The 24739-nt window shown below is 39.6% G+C and overlaps 1 protein-coding gene across 1 annotated transcript in view; it reads right to left on the reverse strand.

The window, feature by feature from the left end:
• Phlpp1 (PH domain and leucine rich repeat protein phosphatase 1) overlaps positions 1–24739 on the reverse strand; it is a 216948-nt gene that overhangs the window by 52426 nt on the left and 139783 nt on the right. The window contains exons 5-9 of the mRNA XM_075987628.1: positions 13202–13348; positions 12447–12677; positions 7283–7485; positions 5985–6045; positions 3295–3390 (exon numbers count right to left, since the gene is read on the reverse strand). Coding sequence (XP_075843743.1) covers positions 3295–3390; positions 5985–6045; positions 7283–7485; positions 12447–12677; positions 13202–13348 — 738 coding nt within the window. The remainder of the gene's footprint in view (positions 1–3294; positions 3391–5984; positions 6046–7282; positions 7486–12446; positions 12678–13201; positions 13349–24739) is intronic.

The raw sequence follows: 24739 nt of genomic DNA on the forward strand, positions 1-24739 counted from the left end.
AAATAATCATTATTTCACAAATTATATATTAATTCAGTATAGGCTAACAGGTTCATTTTGAAGTATTAGATTTATTTATTTTAGTCAATGTATACGAGTGTTTTCCCTGCACGTATGTACGCACACCACATGGGTACCTGGTGTCTGCAGAGGTGGGAAAGGACATTCACTTCCCTGAAACTGTGAGCCGCCATGTGGGCGCTGGGAATTGAACTCAGTCTTATGCAAGAGCTGCAGTGCTCCAGAATGCTGAGTTAGATCCCTAGCTTTAGCAGGTTTATTTTAATATAAACTTGGAGCTATTTGTATTTCAGCGCTTTCTATATTTGTGTCATGGAAGGAGTCACTGAAGAGTGTGGTCTCGTCTTGTTCCACAAGGCGAGCTTTACAAGGCTGTGTGCTTCTTCAGACCCACAGGCTAATGTCCTGTCCCGAGTCTGAACAAACACAGCTGAGCCATCTGCACAGAGATTAGGACTCAGCAAAGTCTTCAATGGCATCAATCTTTCATAAACACACCTAAGAAAATTTTACTTCATACATTGTACATAAATACATTTTACTTCATAATTTAATTTCCCCCTTTCTCTCAGTAATGCCATATATTTTAGGGATCCATAGTTTAACCCTATACCAAAGTAGACATTCTCTCCTAAAAAGAATAGAATAGGTAGGTTTAATTAACTGCAGTATTAATATTAAATGATAACTAGATTCTGTTTAATCCTTCTGGATACTATCTAAGCACTAAGATATTGCTTTTCTTTTCATGTATTTTCATTATAAATAACTTGTTTCATTGAACTCATCACATACCCTCCTTATAGAAACAAAGTTTCAATATCAAATCAATTCTAATAAATCACTGTTGCTTGAATATTAGAACATCAACTAGATTTCTGCAAAATCTACAGTTCGACACTGAGGGAGAAAGTAAGAGATACTGTTTTTGTTTCACATTTTAAAAAATGTAGATAAACACTGGATTGTATGACAAAATGACACTTGGCATTTACTTTGAATAAACATTTTTTTTAGATCCACAAAAGCCTGTACTAGTACAGAGCCAATAAAATACTGGCTTTGAAAAAGCGGTAAAACCTCCAGCTATCTTGTATTTATTAGTGTGTGGAGGTGCACTGGAGTGTAAGCACATTTAGTCCCCGACAAGACAGAAGAACAGTAAGACAGACAGACAAAATCTCCAACAATTTACCTACAGACATATGGCCACTTTCCTTTTCATGTTCCTCTGCTAAAAGGACTGGGCAAAGTCTGTGTCTGTCTGTCTGTTTCACTTTCTCTCTCTCTCTCTCTCTCTCTCTCTCTCTCTCTCTCTCTCTCTCTCTCTCTCTCTCTCTAGTGAGGACTGCTGCATGAGGGTTAGGTTAATTAATTGCTCAATTAACTAATACTCTGGGGGCAGAAAACATTTTTTAAATGAACCATATTTATGGATATTATGATGGCTGAAGAACAAAGAGAAATTCATCTCTACAGGGACTGAAATATAACTTCGATTTATTTTATGAGAGCAATATTCTAACATAATAAGAGCTACATATACAATTGGAAACTCTGGGTGCCACATTAAAAAGAAAAATGAAACAATTCTTATTACTAGATTTACTATGTCTAAAATTGTTTAAGTATTGTTATTATAAATATTTTGCACTAACTATATTTATAGACCTTCTCTAGAACTAGTTATATGTCAGGTGCTCATTGTGTGTGTGTGTGTGTGTGTGTGTGTGTGTGTGTGTGTGTGTGTGTGTGTGACTCAAACAAGTCAGCACTGTTTATCTTCCTCAATCATTCTCTCTCTCCTCTGTCTCTTTCTCTGTCTGTCTCTGTCCGTTTCTGTCTCTGTCTCTCTCTCTTGAGGCAGGGCCTCCCACTGAACTCATGGCTCAACAACGGGCTAGACAAGTTGGCCATTGCACTGCAGGGACCCACTTGTGTCTGTTTCTAGTGCTAGGGTTACAGATATATGTGACCAGGCTTGGCTTTTCTTAGGCAGGAACTAACGATCCAAACTCAGGTCCTTACATGTGTGTGACAGACACTTTACTGACTGACCCATCTCCCCAGGCCCTATTCACACTTTTAAAAGTCAACTGAAAGAAGTCTGATGTGAAGATCAAAAGAAAGGTTAAGCTAAATGTTACTTTTCTCTTATTTGTATTGGTAGCTTTGTTTATACATGGATAGAAACTACTTTCCTCTGTCCTATAACTGGCTAAAAATGTTGAAATAACTGAACTTAAATCCTGGTAGCAACTGGCCATCAATTAAGTTTGAATTATTACTTAAATTAAAATCAATAACCAGTGTCTTGTTCAGAAGAGCCACACTTCAAATGCCAGGCGTCACATGCAGACTCTAGGAGTACTGAGGTACACACCATGTTCATCAAAGAGAGTTCCTATGATGAGCTAGGAAGGCTTCTGTGGTTTATTGACTACCTGACTAGTCACAATTACTTAACTAGAAAAGACTTATCTGTACCTACGGATACTTGAAATCATCACATGGTTACTTTAAAAATTTTGTTATTAAGGAACAAATTATGAAGGGGAGACAAGTTAGTGGGCAGAGCTCTTGCTGTATGTGAGGCCTGACAAACTGCATTTAGATCCCCAGGACCTGTAGAAGCAGGAAGCAGTGGCACTCCTGTATGGAATCCTTGTGCTGCTATGAGTGCAACAAAGCTCTGTGAGGCCAGCTAGGCTGACGTGCACATCCGTGCACAGGACAGATCCTGTCTTCCCCACGTGTGCACTGTGCACACACCCCAACACTGTAAAAACTACAATTATGAAAAAGGTAGGAATTAAAGGAGAAGTCTGTAGATTTCCTATTTCAAATTTGAAATAAAAAGTACAACCTAGTTTATGGTTTCAAGGTTTAGTGATCTAACCATATCCACCTGCCTCGTATCCCACCACCACCAAAACTGTATCCCAGGGCAAACAAAAGTTATCCAGGATAAGGTAGACATATTATCAACAGAGTCGAGTAAGGTCCCTAGGTAAACCATTTATACTGGTTTCTCAGTCTCTGAGCATTCCCTTCAGTTTATTTGTAATTTTTCAGGAACCACTACAGCTTGGTATGGATATGAATGTCAGCATGAAAGTTAAAGCTCACTCTACTCTCACCCCACAATACAGGAACCAAAACAATGCATGTATTTGAAAACAGACGGTCTTGGAGTTCATAACAACAAGCTAACAAGATAAACACTAAGTCAGCATCTTAATACTAATTATCTATTTGATCTGAAATACTTACCGAGCAGGAAGTTCACATATTTGATTATGGCCAATATCCAAAACTTCTAACTTTCTGCTTTCACATACCCACTCAGGCACATTTTCTAGGCAGTTTCTGAAGATAAGAACATAAAAATTATTACTTTAAAAATTAAATCTGGCCTCAAATATGTAATTTAATTTTTTAAATTTATATATGCCTGTATGTGTACATTCATGCAGGTGCCCAAGGAGGCCAAAAGGAAGCATAGGATCCCTTGGAGCTGGAGCTACAGGTAGTTGTGAGCCACTGATATGGGTGCTGGAAATGAACTCCAGTTCTCAGCAAGAGCAGGACACACTCTTTATGCTGCTGGGCCATCTCTCCAGCCCCTCAAATGTACTTTAAGCTCAAAAGAACTACATAGAAACAAAACTTAAAAAAAAATGCCAAATTGTAATGAGCAAGATCAAAAGGATATATGAAAATCACTGTATTTTAAAATCAAGATGAATCATTATAAAAGAGAAGAAATAAACTAACACAGATACGCCATTAGCGTCATCTCTAACATTTAAAAGATCACTACCTCTAGATATTAACACCCCTTCAGAGACCACTGTGAATTTAGAAAGAGGGAAAAGTGATCCAGGTAAGTCAATTATAAACTAACCAAGTATTACTTTCAAGTTCACATTTTTACCATTGGTATTAAAATAATTTCCAATTCTTCCTGGCATCATAAAAATACAGCTACTGGGAAGAACGGGAAATGAAATGGTGCACTACAGTGAAGACTTAGAATTATTTGAAAATGTTTACTTGGGCATTTAACAATAATTACAGTTACCAGAAACAAGTGAACTGAACCAATTATGACATTATTAAATGATCTGACCACTAGAAAAATATACTATATTTGAATTTCTTTCTTTTACCTTTAAATAAAAATATGTAAAGTAATGAGGCACACATAAAAGCACATAGCTATTTCTCCCCTCCTACTCCCAAGCGAGGGCATCAAAGGCCACACACGTTTGTCAAGATGAATGCATGATGAACAGCTGCACAAGGCTGAGCAAACATGATGCTTGGGACGTTTTAATAACATGGTGGGCTGTCCATGAAGTGAAAAAGAATTATGAACGTTTTGATTAAATATGGAAATAGAAGACATTGTTTTCTTACTATTTATATGGGCACACACTGTTATACTCAAAAACTTATTTTATAATAGTTAACTCTTGAACAGATGAACAACACAGAAAAATAGAAAGAAAAATAGAAGTCCTTCAGCAATCACAGCATAAGGAGGAAATTAAAACTATAAATGGTAGTGTAGAATTCTGCACTGAAGAACTCTTAAGGTCCACGAAAAACCTTGCTCAACACCCTGGGAGGCAGGGCACATGAGGTGAACATGCATATCAGATGGGCACACAAACACATGAGGCTGGCATGTGCCAGAGTCACAGAGGAAGATAAGCAATATTGAAGTTACAAATTCAGGGTCTTGGCCTAGGGATTCCTAAGAGGACTATGTGCCAAATACATTCTATGAGTAATAGGAAAACAGGTTCTATAGCCAACTCTCTGAAGTAAATCTATACACAGTATATATATGTACATATGTATACAAACTCCCGATATGTATATTAAATCCTGAGCTTTGATAAGAAGTGGTAGGAAAAAAATCTAAGAACTAAATCAAGTAATGTCTGAGCTTAAGTTAATGAAATAAAACTATAGCAACTTAATAGAAAATTCATGAAACAATTCAAAGAACTTTATTTCTAAGTTCATAGTAAAGTTGCAATTGGAATAATTCTCCCAATAGCTAAAAACTGAAAAGGTATTTATTATTAAAATAGCTAAATTTGTGTGCTTTCATGATGAAAGGTAAAATTCTATACTTTATAACTCACACTGCCATGGGGATTGCAACGATATGGTGATTCACAAGCACACCACAATTCACACCCTCAAATGGCTAACAGTAGGTATCTTCAGAGAGCCAGACTCCTATGTGTTCTCATATTTTGGGTATTTCCTTAAAGTGAGTTTCAATTTTAGTAGGTTAAAATTACTGAAGTTTCACTTGTGTAAATTTATAATGTAGACAAAGTCATGCCTTTATGTCACCGGGGGGGATCTATTTTTGTATTTTTCGGCACTAGAATAAGTAAGACTCACTGCACAAGCAAAGCCGCATGAAAGCCTGTCTACCTAAAGCAAGCTAAGAGCCCAGCAGCTCTCAGAGCTTTTGGCAAGTACATGTGTGTACAAAGTGACAAAAGGGAACTTAGAGACACAGCAGTGTTATAAACCGTAGCCTCATAGTTCCTGGGGGGGCAGGGACACAAGATACAGCTGATATATAAAGGGCTAGTGGACCTTCAAGTTACCCTGAAGTCTCCAGTCTTTATATACAAACCTAGGATCTAAACTGGTTTCAGAGCTAGGGATGGTACCTCATTGGTAGGAGCTTGCTTAGCTTGTAGGAGACCCAGAGTTTGATCTCAGGTATAAGAAAAACACAGATGGCATCCAAAGGTCCTTTTTTTAAAAATGAAACTTTAAATTAAGTTTAATTTTTTATTATTTTAAAACATTTTAGTCAGTATTACTGTCCTTCAAAAATTTATAAAACATCTTAGCATAGGCTTGGACAGAATCAGCTAAAGAACTCCCCAATAGGCCAACAGTTCTGTGAGGTGCTGTCTTCTTACCTTGAGACATCCATGTAAGACAGATAATTTGGAACTGGGTAAACATCGAGTTGAACAAGTTCTACAAAGGGAAGAAGCACAAACACATTACTACCCACGAGCCTTTGTCTGTAGAAAGCACTGTACTTTTGGCCTCCTCTGTGTATTTAGTTTAGGAAGTACAATGCATCTTCTTGTATTACTTTAACTGCAGGAGACTAAAGCCATCCTCCCACGCAACCGTGAGTCATTCATTCTCTGTTCCCATTTGTTTATGTGCTTTCTCGTGGTTCTGTGTGCCAAACTGCACCTAAAAGGTCATTCAAATGAACACCATATTTTTAATACTCATGTCATCCATAAAACCGAAAGGTCTTCCTTGTTGACTCCCTCACAACTGAAACACCATATTCTAGAGCATCACAAAAGAGCTCTGCTGGTCAGATCAAAAGGTTTTCTGAACTTAGGAAATATGACACCACTTTCTGCAGGAGCAGTTTCTGAAAGGCCTGCTCTCTTAATTCATAAGAATTATATAGCTGCTTATTCTGGTCCCAGTAAGAGGCTTATAGATTAATTTTTGGTACCAGCTGTTTTCTTTCCAATGTAACATTTCAGGTACCCACCTTAGAGAAATGAGCCATGGAACACATTTATGGCCTGCCTGCAGGTTCCCTTAGCTCACATGAAGTACATCTTAGTAGCCTGGACAAGTGGTGGTGTGGATTCTCTCGCTCCTCTGTTGTAAGTGTGTCTTGCCTACTGTTCTCGCTATTAATCTGAAAGCACCACTACTAGCACAGACCTCCTCTTCCTAAGGATCTCTCTTAAAAGTCTCACTATCTGATTCCACACCTACATCCCATAATTTAAAAAAACAACCCCCAAATAAGGGTTTTATTAAATAACTAAGAACCTTGCTGTCATGATATTCCTGTGGGCACATGGTTCAGGTTTATCTTTGAGGAGTCCCCTAGTAATGGAACATGAGATTGCAGGTCTTGATTGGAGCCTACAGTGGACTTCCCACCCTCTAGCATTTAGTCAGGAAGTCAATAAAACAGTTTACCTCGCCCTTACTTTAAGCAGAAGAAACAAATGACCAGTGGGAGCAATTTATCATAATGCAAAAAGCAAGCTAGGAACAATAAAATCTTCCCTTCTGGTTCCTGTAAATACCAAGGCAACATTCTTCTTTTATGACTTTTATCTTGGAAGGATTTGATCCTTATTTTAGTAAATGAGGAAAGAAGAAAGTCAGTAAGGCCGAGATGATGATACTGGGCAAACAGCGCAGCCTGGATGTGGTCTGCACTTACCGTTAGAAGAAGCATAGAGCGCTTTTAGGAAATAGCCACAAATGTTCAGTGTCACCAGCTGATTTTTTTCGCAGTGCAGAACTTCTATGTTGTTGAAAACCATAGCATCTAGATCAGCAAGTTTATTGTCTCGCAGGTCAAGCTGGGTGACATGCGGCACAAAGTCCACTTCATCTGCTATAAGCTTTCTGAGTATGTTCAATCTTAAGGAGGAAGGACACAAACATGAGCTACTTAACCACAATACTATAAATAAACTGCTGAACCCATATAGTATGAAGTGATGAGACAGGACTCAGTTCTCCCTGTATTAAAGCTCCCCCTGCCATCTTCAATTTTAGCATCTGCCTTGTTTAACTGGCAAGATACACTAGTTATTTTTAGCTATAATTCTAGAAGTCTGAGCCTTTATGATATATTTCAAAACACAATTTGAAACACTATTTAGGTCATGAAGGCTAGAAGGGAGGGAGCAAGTGTATTGATTTTACCTAATTCACTTCAAGAGAAGAAAAAATATCCACTTAGGCACTTACTTCCAAAGAAAGAGGCTGTAGTACAGATAGCATACTGGAAAGAACATGGGAAACAAACCCAGACATACTACTGCACTGGCTCCCTAGAGGAAGAGACAAATGTAAAGAAAAGTAGATGGGCAATCATAAAGGACAGAATCAAGGACAATGACCTCAAGCCACATATCGAATGGGAACACCAGAGATGGAAATGTAGGTACAGGGATTCTTTATTCTCAGCATCCGAACTGATAGCCAAAGCTATTTCCATACAGAGACTACTACTCAAAGAGCAAAGTGGAGAAGACACTGAACACTGGCACCCAGGATTTGAGAAATCATAAAAGGAAGCATAGGAAGATGGCAGCATGACAACTACTGGACTGAGTGAAGTTATTGCAGATAAGCAGTGAAAGACAAGCAGCAATGGATCAATATGAAAAAGATATGAAATCAATATAACAAATATAAATTTAGTGTCCACTGCAAGAAAACAGATGAAAACATCACTTCTTGGTGCCAAGGAAGTCTACACCTCCTTTGGAAAGAAACATCTCTCTCCCAAGGTGAGAAAGCTCCAAGCTTGTGTACTTGATAAAAGGCATTGTTATTATGCATGGAGATCAAACATTCTACGGGGTTTCTGCTCTTCAATAAACAAAATAGGTATGCATACAAACGATCAAGAGAACTATCATAAAGCCACTGACCAAAACACAAGGATGAGTGACAGCAGAGCAAGAATCTGTCAACAACCAAGGGTAGCACATAGTGTCTTCAAATGTCCCTAAAACGATGCTTAAAAACATCATTCCTTCTTTCCTTGTTCTAGGTTCAAAGATTCAAAATTTGGCCTTAACCCAGAAATGTGCCTATTTCCAAATGCTCACTAAACTATCAGAATGTGCACGATGGATAAAAACAAGCCTTATTTTTGAGAAAACAGAACTGAAAGAATTTAAAGAATGTTTTATGTTCTTCCCAAAATTACACTTTGAATAACCATGATAGTATTATCTTCATTTTATATAGCAACTCACCTACCTACAAGTCACTGTATTGGTACCAAGATGATCAAAAACTCTGTTTTAATAAGGACTTAAAAAAGTCTATGAGGAAAGGAAAGGTGGCATTCCTGTGTGTAGAAGAGCAGCTTGAAGGATTATCTTCTAGCTCTAGGTGGAGAACCCAGAGCAACAGTCACCTCCTATCTGCAAAATGAGAAAAACATCTTTCCTATTCTTCAAAATAGTTAAGAAAATGAAAGAAATACCTGTGCTCCAGTTCTGGGTACACTGTGAAGGGCTGTGGTCATGATCATGGCAAGGACAGGATGATGACCTCTGGCTTTATATTGATCAGAGTAACAAGATGAAGTGCTTTGCACTGTTCCACAGGAGAACTATGAGTATGTGATGATATTGTAGCAATGTACAAAATACAGAGAACCTACAAAGCAGGTGCTATTGAGAAGGAAGCACCCATCTGAATCCCAAGGGTGTGGAGAGCTGGGAATAGTAGTTCACAGGAAGTGGCACTGTGGCTTCCAGATCAAAGAACAATGCAGTTTGTGACTTTCAAGCGTGCTACAAGCTAAGTGGAAGGAGTAGTAACATGGCTGGCTATATTCATGTTCTCCTCCATTCAAAGTACTTAGCAAGGGCTTTACCTACTATATACTAACACTGTGAGATCATGGATAAGTAAGAACATTGCCTAGCAGGCCACAAGAAAGGGCTGTTTTCTAAATTTCTAAGTAATCACAGAACACACAAGCACACAGCTTCTATCACATGACTTGCTACTCAAATCTACCACTTTCATCGGCTGTTCTTCCTGTGTAACCAATCTGTCATATAGTGTGTGAACACAGCATCAATGTCAAGTCACCACACATTTCTTTCTTTCTTTCTTTCTTTCTTTCTTTCTTTCTTTCTTTCTTTCTTTCTTTCTTTCTTTATTTATTTATTTATTTATTTATTATGTATACAATATTCTGTGTGCATTTGTGCCTGAAGAGGGCACCAGACCTCGTTACAGATGGTTGTGAGCCACCATGTGGTTGCTGGGAATTGAATTCAGACCTTTGGAAGAGCAGTCAATGCTCTTAACCGCTGAGCCATCTCTCCAGCCCCACCACACATTTCTAAAACATGGTTTCTATCTCACTGTGGAAGAGCAGCAAGGAACGGCTTCCCAGGCTGTGCTGGAGAATACACTGAGCAGCTCTAAGACAGATCCTCTCGTGCACAGGACTTGTATGCTAGTGGGGTGGAAGCAGGTAAAAGCTAGGAAAACTTAAGACTACTTCACAGATATGGGTGAGTATATAAAAAAGCAAAACTAAGGATAAATGGTCCACTGGCAGCTGAATGAAACTGGTCCCAAGAAGACAGAGGGCTAAGCAAAGTTGAGGAATGATTGATTATACAGAAGAATGCCTTTGTAGAATATTGTTTTAAGTTGTATTGCTTTTGTTTATGCTGCATTTGCTTAATTCTGTGAAGCTGGAATTCTTTGTCTAAACCACCTGATTGGTCTAATAAAGAGCTGAATGGCCAATAGCAAGACAGGAGAAAGGATAGGCGGGGCTGGCATGGAAAGAGTATAAACAGGAGAATCTGAGGAGGAAGAAGGGAGAGAACAAGGAGAGTAGGACATTAAGGGCCAGTCACCCAGCCACAGAATAAGGAAGATCTACAGAAGTAAGAGAAAGTTGAAAAGTCCAGAGGCAAAAGGTAGATGGGTTAAATTAAGAAAAGCTGGCTAACAGCAAGCCAAGCCAAGACCAGGCATTTATAAGTAATAATAAGCCTTGATGTGTGATTTATATATATATTGAGTCACTGAAAAAAAAGAGACCTAAATTCTGAGATATAAAATTATATATTAAACAACTCAGAGTTAATAACATTATGCTTGTAAATAAATTTAACCAGACAAAGCGTTGGTCCCTGTCCCATTCTAAAAAGTTCTCCAATTCAGATAAATTACAACTATTTCTATTTGCTAAATTAAGATTCTAGTCCTGCACACCATTTTTCAAGTTAGGAAAGCCAGCCTTCTTTAGTGTGAGGAGAGATGAAGCCAAGCAACTCTCCATTGGCAGGATGTGTGGTCCACAAGCCAAACCACATAAGTGGGAAGAAAGGGAGCAAATAAAGGCTCTTTACTGAATGAGCTTCAGAAGAAAAGTAGGTACCAAAAGAAGGACAGACCCACTTCTACAAACAGAGTGAAGACGCCAAGAAAGACGTTGAGCAGGCTTCAGGAGTGGAAACAGGCCTCAGTCGGGTAACAACTGAACATAACCCTTTACTGGGAGTATTAGGCAACTCAACTCAATTCTCTCCACAACTTCACGAATTATGCTCTATTATTAATTGTAATTTATAAATCAGAAGCAGAAGCATAGAAATTAACTCGCTCAAGATTTACTATGGCCAACAGGCATCAACTTCTGGTTAATGGGGGGAATAATTTAGTTGAAAAAGTACCAAACTGAGCAAGCTAGCACTAAAGACTCAGTCCTATACATTGTTTTGTAAGAAGTCGAGTCCATAACAGGCTCTTTTCTTTTAAAAAGATAAAACTTAAAAATCTTCCTCCTTGGGCACATAAGAGATAGCTCAGCAGTTAAAAGCACTTGCTTGCCTTTGCTGAGGACCAGGATTGAGTTCCTAGCATCTACATGGCAGCTCATAACATCATTTCTAGGGGACTCGACACCTTCTTCTGACATCAGTGGGAACTGGCGTGTACGTGGTACATATGTGTATTCAGGCAGAACACTCATACACATAGAATAAAATAAATAAATCTTTAAGAGAATGAAAACATGGATCCTCTTGCGTAAGGTAGCTCAGTGATTAAAAATCACTAGCTCAGTGGTGCAGGCACCTGCCTTTAATCCCAACACTCAAGAGGCAGAAGCAGGTGAATTTCTGTGAGTTCAAGGCCAGCCTGGTCTACAGAGCGAGTTCAAGGACAGCTTCCAAAACTACACAGAAAAACACTATCTTGAAAAAACAAACAAGCAAAAAACCCAAAAACAAAAAAGAAAAAACCCAGTAGAACCTGACCTTCCAAAGGCTGATGACAAAGCACCCATGGGCAGCAAGGACAGTGCCAAGGCTTCTAGTTGGGTTTCAGAGTGGTTAGACTAAAATGAAGGCTCTCTGCTTTTATGAGGGATCAGAGTAGAGGGGGCAGCTAACCTTGTATCTGATTGGAGATTAATAACAGAATTTATGTTTTGTGAAGAATGATAAGCAAAACTCTGAGCCACTTGAATGGACAGAGAAGAAATTAAAACATTTTAATTTAATACGTACATTAAGTTAAGGAAAAACAAACAAACAGAAAACAAGAGATGCTCCACAGTATCAAATGTCTCAGACTGGGAACAATGTCCACCATGCTCTCGATGATTTCCAGTTTATATATAGAGTCCTCTGCTCCAGTGCTCCCATATATTCATGCGAATTAAAACTGGATTCAGGTTCACAAAACCAAAGTGGGATTTTTTTAAAGCAAGCTTCAGGGAAGAAGAAACCCCCATAATTCGTCATTTCTTCCCTCTGTGGACTAGTTTACCCAACAATACAAGCCAATCACTCAAACGAGATGCATTTCTCAAAAGAGGTTACCGTAGGTCCACGTGTTTAATATGAGGCATTCTTCTTAAAGCCTGTAGTCTGAGGGTCTCCATACAGTTCCCAGCCATACAGAGCTTATCCACAGCAGTCAACTTCTCCAATACCTCCGGGACGTCAGTGAATTCATTAAAGGAAAGACCCAGATAGCTGAGCTGGTGCATGTTCATCAACTCGGCAGGAAGAGACTGGAGAAAATTCCCATCCAGCAAAAATGTCTGCAGGCTATCAAAGAAGACATAACAATTACACAGAAAAATGTACATTTTCAACATACAAGTTCATGAAGATTGCATTACTGTAACGCTGCAAAATGCATAAGGACAGGCAGAAGGTAACAATGAACAAGGGGGACAAAATTGGAAATAAGGATCTTAACCTTCGATTAAAATGGGAAATGTTACCTACTTCCTCAGCTTGCAAAGGTCTACATGGGGAAGTATGCTAATTGCAATACAAATCTGCCCCAATATGCACTTATTTTTTCTTAAAATTAATTTCTAATACTTCAGAAAATGAAAACTCTCTTATGTTTGGATATACTGATTCATAGGAACTGCAGTTTAAAACTATATTTTAGTTTTTTACAAGCCTTTGAAAAAGTAAAGTCCTAACAAGTGACCTCTACACACTACTCATGCCTTACTGCTAGATGTGAGGCCAGCACTTCCTTGGCAAACATAACAAACTAACATAATGTGAAACTTCCACAGAGCTTCCCAGATTTCCCCGTGGTTTAAAGTACGTACTTCTGCATAGCTCCAACAGCTGCTGGCACTTCTCGAAGAGCATTGCAAGACACATTCAGCTCTGCTAGGGTAGGAATGCTGCAGACTGCTGATGGAAAGACTCCTAAGTGGTTATTGGAAAGGTTAAGGCTCTTCAGCTTGGTGAACCTATCACAGGAAGACAGAAAGAAGAAACAAATGTCACAAGTGCACAGCATAGCCTGGAGGATACTCCCACTCTATTCCCGCATCTAACTGAGGTAGAACTCCATCTCTTCAAGGCATAGGGAGTAGCAAAGTGCAGAGTGAATCGGACCCAAAGGCCAGTGTTTTACCTAATATATAAACATATATCAGAAAGCCTTGCTATTGTAAAATCAGGTTGACTGAGGAATAAGTTCTACCGGAACAACTTTTTAAACTCCATTGTTGGTGTGGGAGGTCCTTCTGTCTATGTGTTGCTTTCAATGGTTACTGAGTAAAGAATCTGCCTTGGCCTTTGATAGGGTAGAATAGAGCTAGGCAGAGGGGGAAGAGAACTAAACTGAATGCTGGGAGAAAGAAGGCAAAGTCAGAGAGATGCCATGGTGTTGAAGGAGCTGCGGGCTGTGTTCCTGCCACCCGGCTCCCAGCTGCCTGGCTAGCTTATGCCCCGAAATAACAACACACAAACTGTATTCTTTTAAACACTGCTTGGCCCATTAGCTCTAGCCCTTACTGGCTAATTCTCATATCCCGATCAACCGATCTCTAATAATCTGTTTAGCACCAGTCTTACCGGGAAAGATTCAGCAAGTCTGACCTGGTGGCTGGCTGCATCGCATCTGCCCTGGAGAGGAGTGTGCATCTGCCTCACTTCCCCTTCCTCCCAGCATTCTGTTCTGTTTACTCCGCCTACCTAATTTTCTATCCTATAAGGGCCAAGGCAGTTTCTTTATTTAACCAATGACCTTCCTCCATCACTATGGAGCCGCCAGAGGAGAGAGACGCAAGCCACTAGCTGGAACCTTACCAGTAGGCCACGAGCCTCATGGCAAAATATAATAGAAATGCGTTAATTTAATATGTAGTAAGAATATGTTAGAGTCACTGGCCAAGTAGTGTTTTAAATAATATAATTTTCTTTGTGGTTATTTTGGGAGTTTGGGCGGCCGGATAACAAACAAGTGGCCTCCTACTACACATTGTCCTTTACACAATTAACACTCGAGTAAAGATGGTCCTGAGGAGCCAGAACAAGCCAAGCTGGGAAACACGGATTTCTGTGGCTTCAGACAAGTCCAAAATTTGTTCTTCTCACCTCCAACCCCAACCTAGTACAAGAAACAATCAAAGCCCGTTTCCTAGATGTCCAAGGCTCTGTAATGACAGATTTAGGAACCAGTTACCACCATCCCCCAATTCCACACAGCACTTTCTGTTGCTGCCCACACAGCCTTCTCAAGACCTCTTCTCGCTTCATCTCGATGACATTTCCTTCACAGAGCCCCTCCTAACTCTCCTTAGTCCCCTTTCCTAAGACTGACACCCCCAGCCTGTGTTTTCCTTGTCTTCTTCTTGCACTACAGTCACTTTCCGTGGAAATCTCACCGCTACCTCAACAGTTTGCTCAATCCAATCACAACCGTCTCTGTTTCAAGCCATTTACCTCTTCCACCAAAAACTAAACTTACCAAATCTTTATCCCACCCCAACATATCTTTTCATCTGCTCTATTTCTGGTGAAATCCTTTAATTTTCTCAGTTGTCCAAGCAACTGCAGGAACTATTTCTAATTCTCACGCTTGTGTACATTTGCATCACCTCTTCATATGAGACGACAATCAGTTAATTGTTTCAGAATCTTCTCCCAGAAGGTTATACTTTTGCCAGGAGCAGCTATATGATCACATGACCTATCTACTGAAATTTATAGCAATAAAGCTGTAGTCCAAAAGAAATGCAGTTATTCAGCATAGAAAACTGATAATGTACCTACTGAACAAAGCCAACTGTTACCATGGCTTTTAAATAACGGTTATCTTACTGGATGCATGGATGTAGCTGGGCAGTGGTGGCAAATATCTTTAATCCCAGCACTCGGGAGGCAGAGGCAGGTGGATTTCTATGAGTTCAAGGCCAACCTGGCTTAGTTCTAGGACAGGCCCCAGAGCTACAAAGAAACCCTGCCTCCCCCCACCTCAAAAAATTGTTTAACTGAATTGCCATTTTAAGTTATTTTAATATTGTACTTTGATCCATTAGAATTTCAAAAAGATTGTTTATTCTGCTTAGATACATCTTCTCCAATATAAGAAGAGCGGATAGGCTCTGCTATTCAAAGTACAGTGGTTAGCAAAGGATGCTCGGGGCCCTCCTAAGAAGTTTCTCACTAAATCCCAAGGTCAAACTATTTTTACAAATAAAAAATTCCAACTTGCTCTGTGCTCCTTTTGCTTTTTCAGGTATTGAACAGACTGTACAAATTGACCATCCTTGTGAAAGCACATCTACTGAAGGCAGAGAATCCAGACAGAAAGTCACAGATTTGCAAAAGCAGAAAACAATGACATCCATGTTGATATTTGTGTTATGTAAAATGGTTTCCAGTTCCTTGACCCTTCCCCTTACCAGCTGCAGCACCCGGGAAAGTGGGCCCTGTACTTGGGCAGCACAGTAGAGCTGACTGTTGGCGAAGGTGTAGGTGAGTCAGCCCCGATGTGGTGACAAGGGCAGAGGGGGATGCCCTAACACAACACCCACACCACTGTCCATCAAGGCCTGAGGCAAGAGTTCGAGCTGGCTCTGGGGTCTCAAGAGCTCCCTATCCTTCATCAGCTGCAGCATTTGGAGAGTGGCCCCTACACCTCACCTGGGCAACAGAGTAGAGCTGGCCCTGAAGGCGGAGATTTGAGAGAACCCACCCTTAGGACTCAAAAGCAGAAGAACTGGCCCTGCCCCTTGCTCTCTCTGCAAGGGTGAATTCTCCAGGGCACTGCAAGAGAGCTCACCCTAGTGGTGAGGACCTGGTCCAAAAACCAGAGCCCTGTATTGGTCCAATGCAACATTCACCCTATCTGTGATCTACTGGAGCACCAAGGGTGGGGCTGGGGATGGGGTGGGGATTGGTTCTGCAAACCCAGGGATCTCCACAACACAGGGCAGCAACAGGATGTCCAGGAAAAGCCCCAGTGAGGGCCCAGCATTGGTGGTGTAGGAGAGACCAGGGGCCTCAAACCAAATCAATTATTCTTTATTGTGAACGCCTACATGTAAAGATGTATGGATGGATAAAGGGATTTACTGTGTGATTTACTGTGTTACACTGCAGCTTCCATGACAAGATTTTCTCCTTCCATTTTTTTCTCTTAAATTTTATTTTGTTTGGTTTGGGGAGGGGGCAGGATTGGGATGCATTGTGTGAAAACACAAAAAATAAAAAGAAAGTAAAAAATTGGTTTTCATTTTAAAAAGTCAATATTATATAAACTTTGGGGTTTTTGTTATTGTTGGTTTTTCGAGACAGGGTTTCTCTGAGCTTTGGAGCCTGTCCTGGAACTAGCTCTTGTAGATCAGGCTGGCCTCGAACTCACAGAGATCCACCTGCTTCTGCCTCTCAGGTGCTGGGATTAAAGGTGTGAACCACCAACACCCATATATAAATCTGTTTTAATTTCTAATTAATTAAAATATAAAGTTTACATAAAGGAAGTCTACTGCTCTGATGTTCTTCAGTTTGTTTTTTTTTAAACATTTATTTACTTTATTATGTATACAATATTCTGTCTGTGTGTATACCTGCAGGCCAGAAGAGGGCACCAGACCTCATTACAGATGGTTGGGAGCCACCATGTGGTTGCTGGGAATTGAACTCAGGACCTTTGGAAAAGCAGTAAGTGCTCTTAACCGCTGAGCCATCTCTCCAGCCCTGTTCTTCAGTTTTTGAGATAAACTACAGAACACCACTCAATATGATGTGCAGACAATTTTTTTCTCTCATTAACTATGTCCCAAATATTGTATAAGATATACTCATGCTAAAAACTAATCATCTATAACTCAACTTTAACTGGTACTTGCTTCATCCCTTTTCCCCCTCAGATATGGTGGCTTTTCCTCAGATAAAACCACTGTTCCCATTCAAACAAAATCATGGCCCTCTTTCTAGATGCTTCCCACATTTGGTGAGAACAGGGTACAGCTTGAAATTTTGCACACTATTAAATTGAGAATTTAAAAAAGAAGATCTTCTGGGAAGGAAATTCATCTGCTAGACATATAGCTTTCCAGAAAGTGGAGAACAAAGATTACAACATCAGTGAGTGTTCAAGAGGGGAACCAGAAGGCCTGGCTTTGGGAGAAGATAAGAACGCAAGGCAAGGTAAAACTTACTTATGCAAACAAATGTACTAGAATTCTATCACTACTGAGAATAAACAAAAGAGTAAAAGAGTCAAAAGCAGCTGACATGCTTAAATGGAAAGGTGGCTCTTAAGAGGTCTCAACTAAATGACAGATCCTAGAGGACTTAGGAAGTAACAATGATCCCTAGGGGCCAAGCATCCTCTAAAGAACTCCGAACAAGGCTACACCTAACAGGTCCATTGAATGGACCACACATTCAAATACATGAGTCTATGGGACCATACCTGTTCAAACCACCACAGGTATACTGATTAAACAAAATTTATCACTAAAATTATTTCACCTGTTTCATTTGTGCTTCTCATAATGCAGATGGCCAATGAGTTATTTAATATGGAAAAGGAATAAAAAGCAAGATCTCAAATTCCCCACCCAAATGATATGCTTCCAGAGCTTGTGAGGGTCTCTTCCCTGGTCCTACCCTCTCTCCTACACATGCGCCACAGGCTCACAGTACAGCATCTGGGCTACAGTGTGACACTCATAAGGTAAGAAAAGGAACTAGAGATGAGATGCAGTGTAGGCTGCTGCTATACACAGGTACACCCAGGGCTTGTACGGGTCGAATCTGCACTGTGTTTTCCACGTTATGGAAGGAACATATTTCACCTTTTTCTAGCTGGACTATAATTTAAACATCCAAATACATAGCTTGTGAACCTCTACTTACATTCTTCTAGAGCTGTGAACTGTAGGAGCTAACTCTGATTGACAAGTACTTTCACAAGTCCCTTCTCACCACATCTCACATGGCCTGGCTCATCCCTGAACAGCCAATTCCCAAAGAGGGTGAGGGATAAAAAAGCACAGTGAGAGTAAAGATTATTTATTTCGAAAAATTCAAGTTACTATCCAAAATACACCAACAATAAATTTCTCTTGTTTCAGCAACTCTGACACTTAACTTTCCTAGAGTTAGCTTTCTGCATATGCAGAAACAGATTATAGCACTGTAGATTCAAAACTCCTGCTAGAAAAAGATCACAGGAGTTTTCGCATAGAATGCATAGAACACATATACCTCTGCTACTCACAGTGGTAATAAATACGCACAGACAATGAACATGTTCTGGGAGACAGAGATGAAAATGACCAGCTACCTTTTCATCATTTTGCTCACTTAAAAAGAAAGAAAAGGGACTAGAAATCACAACATCCTACAACACAATACAGTATAAAGTGCTAAGCTCAAGAGGCTGGAGAGATGTCACAGTGGTTAAGAGCACTGCTTCTGCAGAGGACTGCTGCTCTTTCTAACCTCTAGTCCTCCAGGACTCCATAACCCTTTTCATTCCAGAACAGGCATAAGTACAGACGAGCACACACACAGAAAAATAAAATAAATCTTTACAAAAGACTTTAATGTCAGATAAATAATGTGTATATAAAATCAGTTCTAGAATAACACTAGCTGATTTGTAAGGAAAAAGTTAAACATGAGCATTTGGCAAAATAGTTTTTTTTAAATTAATTAATTTATTTATTAAAGATTTCTGCCTCCTCCCTGCCACCGCCTCCCATTTCCCTCCCCCTCCCCCGATTAAGTCCCCTTCCCTCAAGAGCTCAAAGAGCAATCAGGGTTCCCTGACCTGTGGGAAGTCCAAGGACCACCCACCTCCATCCAGGTCTAGTAAGGTGAGCATCCAAACTGCCTAGGCTCCCACAAAGCCAGTACGTGCAGTAGAATCATAAACCCATTGCCATTGTTCTTGAGTTCTTAGTAGTCCTCAATGTCCGCTACATTCAGCAAGTCCGGTTTTATCCCACGCTTTTTCAGACCCAGGCCAGGGGCCTTGGTGGGTTCCCGATAGAACATCCCCATTGTCTCAGTGTGTGGGTGCACCCCTCGGAGTCCTGAGTTCCTTGCTCGTGCTCTCTCTCCATCTGCTCCTGATTTGGACCTTGAGATTTCAATCCAGTGCTCCAATGTGGGTCTCTGTCTCTGTCTCCTTTCATCGCCTGATAAAGATTAATATTCAGGAGGATGCCTATATGTTTTTCTTTGGGTTCACCTTCTTATTTAGCTTCTCTAGGATTGCGAATTATAGGCTCAATGTCCTTTATTTATGGCTAGAAACTGAATATAAGTGAGTACATCCCATGTTCCTCTTTCTGGGTCTGGCTTACCTCACTCAAGATAGTGTTTTCTATTTCCATCCATTTGCATGCAAAATTCAAGAAGTCCTTGTTTTTTACTGCTGAGTAGTACTCTAATATGTATATATTCCATACTTTCTTCATCCATTCTTCCATTGAAGGGCATCTAGGTTGTTTCCAGGTTCTGGCTATTACAAACAATGCTGCTATGATTATAGTTGAGCACACACTTTTGTTGTATGATAGGGCCTCTCTTGGGTATATTCCCAAGAGTGGTATTGATGGGTCCAGGGGTAGGTTGATCTCGAATTTCCTGAGAAACCGCCACACTGCTTTCCAGAGTGGTTGCACAAGTTTGCATTCCCACCAGCAATGGATGAGTGTACCCCTTTCTCCACAACCTCTCCAGCAAAGGCTATCATTGGTGTTTTTGATTTTAGCCATTCTGACAGGTGTAAGATGGTATCTTAAAGTTGTCTTGATTTGCATTTCCCTGATTGCTAAGGAAGTTGAGCATGACCTTAAGTGTCTTTTGGCCATTTGAACTTCTTCTGTTGAGAATTCTCTGTTCAGCTCAGTGCCCCATTTTATAATTGGGTTGATTAGCCTTTTACGGTCTAGTTTCTTGAGATCTTTATATATTTTGGAGATCAGACCTTTGTCAGTTGCGGGGTTGGTGAAGATCTTCTCCCAGTAAGTGGGTTGCTTTTCTGTCTTAGTGACAGTGTCCTTTGCTTTACAGAAGCTTCTCAGTCTCAGGAGGTCCCATTTATTCAATGAGGCCCTTAATGTCTGTGCTGCTGGGGTTATACGTAGGAAGTGGTCTCCTGTGCCCATGTGTTGTAGAGTACTTCCCACTTTCTCTTCTATCAGGTTCAGTGTGTTCAGACTGATATTGAGGTCTTTAATCCATTTGGACTTGAGTTTTGTGCATGGTGATAGATATGGATCTATTTTCATTCTTCTACAGATTGACATTCAGTTTTGCCAGCACAGTTTGTTGAAGATGCTCTCTTTTTTCCATTGTATACTTTTAGCTCCTTTATCGAAAATCGGGTGTTCATAGGTTTGTGGGTTAAAGTCAGGGTCTTCTATTTAATTCCATTGGTCGACTTCTCTGTTTTTCTGCCAATACAAAGCTGTTTTCAATACTGTAGCTCTGTAATAGAGTTTGAAATCAGGGAAGGTAATGCCTCCAGACAATCCTTTATTGTATAAGATTGTTTTGGCTATCCTGGGTTTTTTGTTTTTCCATATAAAGTTGATTATTGTCTTCTCCAGATCTGTGAAGAATTTTGATGGGATTTTGATGGGGATTGCATTGAATCTATAGATTGCTTTTGGTAGAATTGCCATTTTTACTATGTTGATCCTCCCAATCCAAGAGCAAGGGAGATTCTTCCATTTTCTGGTGTCCTCTTTAATTTCTTTCTTCAAAGACTTAAAGTTCTTGTCAAATAGATCTTTCACTTCCTTGGTCAGAGTTACCCCAAGATATTTTATGCTATTTGTGGCTATCGTGAAAGGAGATGCTTCTCTGATTTCCCTCTCTGCTTCCTTATCCTTAGTGTATAGGAAGGCAACTGATTTTTTGGAGTTGATCTTGTATCCTGCCGTATTACTAAAGGTGTTTATCAGCTGTAGGAGTTCTTTGGTGGAGTTTTGGGGGTCGCTTATGTGTACTATCATATCATCTGCAAATAATGAAAGCTTTACTTCTTCCTTTCCAATACAAATCCCCTTGATCCCCTTATTTTGTCTTATTGCTATTGCTAGAACTTCAAGCACTATATTGAAGAGGTATGGAGAGAGTGGACATCCTTGTCGTGTTCCTGATTTTAGTGGGATGGCTTTGAGTTTTTCTCCGTTTAATTTAATGTTAGCTGTCGGCTTGCTGTAAATAGCTTTTATTATGTTTAGGTATGACCCTTGTATCCCTAATCTCTCTAAGACCTTTATCATAAAGGGGTGTTGAATTTTGTCAAATGCTTTTTCAGCATCTAATGAAATGATCATATGTTTTTTTTTTCTTTCAGTTTATTTATATGGTGGATTATATTGATAGATTTGCGTATGTTGTACCAGCCTTGCAACCCTGGGATGAATCCTACTTGATCATAATGGATAATTTTTCTAATGGGTTCTTGGATTCGGTTTGCCAGTATTTTATTGAGAATTTTTGCATCGATATTCATGAGTGAGATAGGCCTGTAATTCTCTTTCTTGGTTGGGTCTTTGTGTGGTTTTGGTATCAGGGTAACTGTAGCTTCATAAAGGAATTTGGCAATGATTCTTCTGTTTCCATATTGTGAAATACATTAAGGAGTATAGGTATTAGCTCTTCTTGGAAGTTCTGGTAGAATTCTGCATTGAAACCATCTAGTCCTGGGCTTTTTTAGGAAGGGAGATTTTTTGATAACAGTTTCTAGTTCTTCGCGACTAACAGATCTATTTAGATCGTTTACCTGTTATTGGTTTAGCTTTGGTATATGGTACTTATCTAAAAAAATGTCCATTTCTTTTGCATTTTCCAGTTTTGTGGCATACAGGCTTTTGTAGTTAGATCTAATGATTCTCTGAATTTCCTCTGTGTCTGTGGTTGGCAAAATAGTTTTCAAAAAACCTTATTTTAAACTGCCGTTTCAATTCTATTGTATTTACCCAGGCTACAGATTTGTCCTTATAACTGTTCAATATACATAAGAAGAGAATAAATACATTGAAGAGTTTAGATTAGTAAAAAAATATACATTTTAAAGATGATTGTAACAATAATTGCATAATAATAGGGGAAGGCTGATGGTTAAAAAGCTAAACATTCAAGGAAAAAATCATTAAAAATCTTATTACACTTATTACAGTGAGGGAGTATGTGTACTTGTGATGGTCTGAATGAGAACGACCCCCAAAGGCTCACGTATTTAGATACTTGGTTCTAGCTGGCAGAACTGTTTGGGAAGGATTAGAGGGTGTGGCCTTGCTAAAGGAAGTATATTACTGGGGTAAACTTTGAAGCTTCAAAAGACTCATACCATTCCCAGTGTCCCTCTCTACCAAGTGGTTGTATCTCCATATGTGAGCTTTCAACTACTGTTACAGCGCCATGCCTGCCTCATGCTCCCCATCTCTAAAGCTATGAGCACCAAGTTAATCACTCTCTTCTATAAGCTGCCTTGGCTATGTGTTTAATCAGGGAAACAGAAATGTAACCAAGACAGTTATTTTATACATACACATCTCACAGCACATAGTCTCAAGGCTAAAGAAAGTTAATTAAGTGCACAGCCCTAAATCCTTATAATGAAATTTACACCAATGTTTAAATTTATAAACTTAAAAATAGGATTAATGTCCTTATAAAAGAGGGAGGCTGAAGGGAAGACCTTCACCTCACCATGTGAGAATTTGGGGAGAAAGTACAGACTCAAAAATAAGCTCCTGCAGAGAGAGAGAGAGAGAGAGAGAGAGAGAGAGAGAGAGAGAGAGAGAGAGAGAGAGAGAGAAGAAGAAGAAGAAGAAGAAGAAGAAGAAGAAGAAGAAGAAGAAGAAGAAGAAAAAGAAAGAAAGAAAGAAAGAAAGAAAGAAAGAAAGAAAGAAAGAAAGAAGAAAAAAGATAAGTAACCTCCCAATAAACACCAAATCTACTGGTATATTGGCCTTAGGCATTCCAGCCTCTACTGAATTATAAACAATAAATTCATGTCGCTTTCCAATTAGTCATTGTGTAGGAAGGACCAGAACTGTGGTCCAATTTCAACACAAGGAGTGAGCACCCGAGTCTCGGATCCACTGTCACTTAGAGGAGCGATCACTGGAGACACAGAACCCACTGCACCAATTGGAGGAAAAGATGTGCAGACAAAGTAAGAATATGCTAGAAAACAAGAAGAGCAACGTGGCACCCCAAATACTAGTGTCTCTATAGCAGCAAGACTAGAACACCCCAACACAGATGAATCAGAAGAAAACAACCTAAAAATAACTTTAGGAAGATGTTTGAGGCCCTTAAAGAGAAAATAAAAAATTCCTCAAGAAAGAGGAGGAAAAGACAAACAAAAAACTGGAAGAAATCAATAAATTCCTTAAAGTAAACAAAGAAAAAGCAATCAGAGAAGTGAAAGAAACGATTCAAGACTTGAAAACCAATTACTCATTGTAAGGTATAATACTAGAACAGTCAGAGCAGACTAAAATACTGGGCATTGTCCTAATTTCAGGTAGTTTTTTTTTTTAAATCAAGAATAGAAGAGGACTCTGAAGTTGTCTTATTTCCCAATGTCACAGGTAAAATGCTATGAGAAAGTTGTGTGACTACTGGATACAGCCTTGACATCTTTCAACATATCACCATTAAGAATTCAATAGAATTCTACCTGTACATGTTATAAGAACTAGCAGTCACAATTCTTAGCCACAGGTCAAAGGAAGTATTGTAGAAAAGAAAATGCTACCTCTTCACTCATTTTCTCCTATCAAGCCAACAGGGATGCTTTTTCAAATACCTTTTTTTTTTTTTTTTATAGAAGTCAAATCCAGACTAGTGTTCCCAAACTTCCAAAAATATGAAGACTGACTTCACTTTCCAAAGCAAGCAGTCTACTTCAGAAAAATAAAAGTAGCCCATGCCCATTGGTCCATCATCAGAGTACAGAGGGGGAAATAAACATGTACAGAGAACCTAATGAAGAATAATCTTAGCCAATAAAATGACACTGTATGATGCAGTGTTACAGCACAACATTAAACAGACAACATCGGGCAATGCGAGAGTTTAGACTGTTTGACTTACAAGACACTCCAAGGCACATTTTTGCTCCTCAGTACTGGCAGAGGAGTGTCCAAGCACTGGACAGACTCCAAAATTTTCAGAGACAAGATCAGGAGCTTGCTCATTACAAGCAATCTTGACATCCCATTCAAGGTAGGTACCATAAAAGCCCCATGTATAACGAAGTGCAATTACTTGTTAGGAATGGGTCTCAAGCGCCAGGTGCAGAGTGGGGTCAGGGCAGGCTAGTGGAAGGAAATGGTAATCGCACTACGGGTCAGGTTGGTGGC

Source organism: Microtus pennsylvanicus, chromosome 10 (genome assembly GCF_037038515.1).
Source record: "Microtus pennsylvanicus isolate mMicPen1 chromosome 10, mMicPen1.hap1, whole genome shotgun sequence".
Taxonomy (NCBI): Eukaryota; Metazoa; Chordata; class Mammalia; order Rodentia; family Cricetidae; genus Microtus; species Microtus pennsylvanicus.